This window comes from Trachymyrmex cornetzi, unplaced genomic scaffold, assembly GCF_001594075.2.
Source record: "Trachymyrmex cornetzi isolate Tcor2-1 unplaced genomic scaffold, Tcor1.1 scaffold83, whole genome shotgun sequence".
Classification (NCBI taxonomy): Eukaryota; Metazoa; Arthropoda; class Insecta; order Hymenoptera; family Formicidae; genus Trachymyrmex; species Trachymyrmex cornetzi.
This window is the reverse complement of record NW_017300169.1, coordinates 4,384,830-4,389,330: the sequence shown is the minus strand read 5'-3', so window position 1 is coordinate 4,389,330 and position 4,501 is coordinate 4,384,830. Positions and strand designations below refer to the sequence as shown.

Sequence of the window (4,501 nt, the reverse complement as noted above, 5' to 3'; positions counted from 1 at the left end):
TTTTTATCTTTAATATTCAAAAACTAACTAAAATTTATTTTAATTATTTTCTTATCACATACCTGTACGATTATGTTAATTTAACGTTACCAGTCATATCTTTCTTATAAAGATAAAAAATAAATGAAAACTGAGATTAAAATTAATCTATAGATTGTAAACTACAGTAGCAGAAATAGATCCTAAAGATAAAAAGTAAATTAAACTGAGTTAAAGTTAATCTATGTTGGTAGAAACGAATAAGAAATATTATTGACCAGCTTTTATGGGTTTTAGGTTTGGAAAAGAGTCCTTCCAGTGATGAAACATTTGGCATATGGAATGGAGATGAGTTTGTATTTATAGCAAGCAATTGGTCCATAGTATCGCTGATAAAATTATTTTATAGATACGGCTTTCAGCTGTATACTCTCAAGAGGTATTTAAATATTATGTAATATAAAGTATAAGAGGAGGAAAAAAGTATCATTATATTATATATTTTCTTTGAGCAGTTTTGTAAGTAACATGATAGAAGATTTTGTGAAGATATATGATCTACAGGATGCAGGGCAATCCTTTGCCAATGTTACTGCACTGCTATCAGCTATGAATAAAGATTTTCCGAAATTATTAAAGACGTCTATGAAAGAATATCTTTTGCATAAAGGTTGCACAGAGAAAATGATCAATGAATTAGTGCAAGTCGCTACCGTAGTGAATTACGGTCAGGAAGTCGATATCCAAAGTTTCGTTGGTTCTATAGCTGTGGCTGGGATGGATGGTGACTTATGGTCTATTAAGGATGGAAATAAAGGGGTAATATATTAATAACTTATTGTCTGTCCTAATTACTTGTAAAAAAATGTATAAAAAAAGTTGAAATCTTAGGTACCGGAGCATCTCATTTACAGAAATAAGAAAGTAAATGTAGTACCAAGCCGTGTTACAAAGATTCGCAATTTAACAAACAATCATGATGTAAGTCAATACGAAGTGACCTACATAAATAAAGGTGCGATAAATAAAATTTGTTTGAGAAAAAGACAAATATTTAAAGTATGTAGTGAAAAATAGCTTGCAATTATGCATTTCAGGTAGCACTGATCCAATGACGTCTAACTATGACATCGTAATTATCGCCGCACCACTTACTAGTGATCAAGAATTTCAAATAGAATTTATCGGGTTTCCGGGTAACTTGATGTTTCCAGGAAAATATCAGACAACGTATGCGACGTTCATCAAAGCGAATCTTAAACCAAAATACTTTGGCTTGCAAGAGCCTTTGGATGGGATTCTAAGTTGCAACCCCAACAAAACAACGATCAGTTCGGTCGGGAAAGTGAATTCTGTTGATGGTTCAATTAGGAAAGATCCACAAGTTTGGAAGGTCTTCAGCAGAAAACCTCTAGAGACAAGTCTTGTACACGATATGTTTTCTAAAGTATGAAATTTGCTGTAATTATTTTGTGTAAGCAAAAGCAAAACTGATATACATATTTAATTTTCTTTTTTATGTTAAGATCATCGAGAAAAAGGAAATTGCTTGGAAAGCATATCCCCGTTACTCGACAAAGATGAACTTTGATAATTTCAAACTACATGATGCACTTTATCACGTTAATGCATTTGAGTGGGCTGGAAGTTCGATGGAAATGAGTGCAATAGCTGGAAGAAACGTCGCTATTTTGGCATACAATGATTTTCTTCAGAAATTCCCTAATTCTATACTGGATAAAGAAACTTCTGAACATACATCTAAAAAATTAAATTATTCTGAGGATTTATAATATCTTTACTGTTAATAGATTTTATATATGAACATGAGAATATTTTTATAGCACATAAGTGCAATGTTGTGAATAAAAGAAGTTACGAAACAAACCAAAAATAACGTTCGAAGCTTACTAAGTTAAATATAATTTGATAAGTGATTGCGTAAAAAAACAATAAATATTGCGTTATCATTATCTATACAAATGTGACTTATTTATTAACATGTTTGCCGAGTAAATTATTTTTGTATGGCTTATTTTATAATCCGCGATAGAATCCGTAATTTTTCACACATTACCATAAATATATACACACACAAACAACAATAATAAAATAATTTATAAAATTACTACAATTATATCAGCTCATTCTGTATATATTTTTGCTCTTTTCCAAACAACAATGTGTCTAGAACACACAATGTCTAGAAGATATCTTTATATATTGTCTTTTAGATATCTTTTAGACGCGTGTTTTAAAACGTCTTTATGTCTGTGATGTTTTTTTTTTAAACATCTGTTTTTAAACATATATGTTGTCTGAGTTAGTTGTTATACATGCCATTCAAAATTTTATGTCCAATTTATTTTTTAAATAAATTTTTGCATTTTATTTATTTTTTCTATATATTTTTAAGAGTGTTTCAGAAAGTGTAGGGAATGCGGATGGTGCAGGAAAAACCGATAAAAATGGGTGCTTTCTATTTGACACAAGTCGACACGAGCGTCGTTCTATCCTTGTTGACATTCAGAGAGACAAAGAACGACACTTGTGTCGACTTGTGTCATCAAATGGAAAGCACCCAATGTTGAGTTGAAAGTACGAGTAGGTAGTGCGCTGGTTTAGCTGGTCATAATTGCAATAGATAATAAATAACACACTTATATATCAGTTGAAGACGTGGTGTAGCGGGTAACGCAAAAGATTTATATAATCCCGAGGTCACAGGTTCGAATCCCACTTAATTTAAAGTATGTTTTTACCAATTTAAATTAGTTAATTTCAGATATGAGATTAGATAAATATCTTACGCGGGGTCTACAATAGAAGTCATAGCAGTCGTAGGGTCTAATAGCGTTTTCGAATGGAGTGGGTTTGAGCCCGACCCGGATCGGTTAATCCATGTTTGACCCAAAAATATTATGACCTCGTCCAATCAGAAATCGAAATAGAGCATGTGACGTCAAAGATCCGACTCGGATCTTTGACGTCACATGCTCTATTTCGTGCTCTATTTCGTTAAAACTAGGGCTCAGACAAAAGATTCGAACAATGTTGAATGTTCGATTTATTCGAATAGTTCAAAGTTGAAAAAAATGAGCATCTAATTCGAATATTTCGGACAGTTCGAACTTAAGCAGTGATATCTATGAAATGTCAATTCGTTATGTCTGAAGTTCGAACGGTTTGGTAAACAACTATAGTAAACAAATATAGTATGCCTTGGAAACAAAAGAGCAGTTTTTCACAAGACTTGAATATACAAACATTACAAAGATGTCAAAAAGAAAAAGTCACGTGTGGGAATTTTTTATCAACTGTAATAATAAAGAAGCGCAATGCAATGTTTGTAAGGAAACAGTCTTGATATTATATATGGTTCATGAAAAACGTCTTTTCGAATATGTTCATGTTTTGTTTTATAAAATTAAAAATCGATTTTATTTATTTTTGCAATTTCTTATAGTTTAATATTTTAAAGTGCCCTTAAAAGCCGTTGTGCACAAGCCGACGTAAAGATTTACTCGTACTTACTCGTATTACTTACTCTTGTTTACTTGTATTTATTCGTCGTGACTCACGACGTGCACAAGTGATAATTAGACGCTCCCAAACAATAGCCGCAATTAACGAGCGGACTCGAACATTACACTAAAGAGCAGTTACATTACAGATACTCATAATTACATACTACACGACTTTTATAACGTTTTAGTCGTACTGTCCTCGTAAGAAAACGGGCGGAGAAAGCCATATTGAATTTAACTAGTTCTCGCATAATTGCCAAATAAAAATTGAAACATTATATCTGTGAATATATGTATCAAAAAATTGAAAAAATGTAATAAAGACATTAGAGAAGAAAAAGAGCAAATATTGTAAAGTTTATTTTAAGACTAAAAAGAATTATAATGTTTTTTAAACGTGAAGTTTCGAGTATACGCACAGAAATTGTTTGGTAGACCATTTGTATTGATATCTGTAACATAGATTGTTTTAAAATTTTTAAAATTGGTAATTTGCAGTAAAAAAAAATAAAATATCGCAATTAGTATTAAATAACACATTCTAAATGATATTCTTGAAGTACTGATATAGACAGAATTATTTTGGTAGAACTACTTGATATTTGAACACACATTTTCATCAAATGTTTAAAATTTGCATTTTATAGTTAAAAAAAATTGAAACGATTATTTAATCTATATTGGATTTTTTCTTATAAAATTGCATTTTTTAAGTAATAATAATAATATTGATAATTGACTATTACTAATATGAAAAAATATTATAAAATTATTGAAATATGCATTTTTTAAAATAAAAAGTAAATGAATAATTAGACTAATACTCGTTTTTATCCGGGGGAATGTCACGTGGCGTGAGGGTCCGGGCGGAGCGGGAACTCCGGTTGGATTCTGTTCCCCCTCACAAATTTAATGGGCGGACGGGGCGAGGGGGAGGTGTCCCCTCCTCGCCCGTACAAAGGAAGTAGAGTCAAATCTCCGGGAGCCCCTGCTGG

General features: G+C 31.5%; 1 protein-coding gene across 1 annotated transcript in view; it reads left to right on the top strand.

The window, feature by feature from the left end:
* Positions 1–1,861, top strand: part of LOC108768759 (prenylcysteine oxidase) — a 2,740-nt gene extending 879 nt beyond the window's left edge. The window contains exons 3-7 of the mRNA XM_018519319.1: positions 277–418; positions 495–798; positions 871–994; positions 1,077–1,426; positions 1,506–1,861. Of these exons, the coding sequence (XP_018374821.1) occupies positions 277–418; positions 495–798; positions 871–994; positions 1,077–1,426; positions 1,506–1,772 (1,187 nt within the window). The 3' untranslated portion in view covers positions 1,773–1,861. The remainder of the gene's footprint in view (positions 1–276; positions 419–494; positions 799–870; positions 995–1,076; positions 1,427–1,505) is intronic.
* The last annotated feature ends 2,640 nt before the right edge of the window (positions 1,862–4,501 follow it).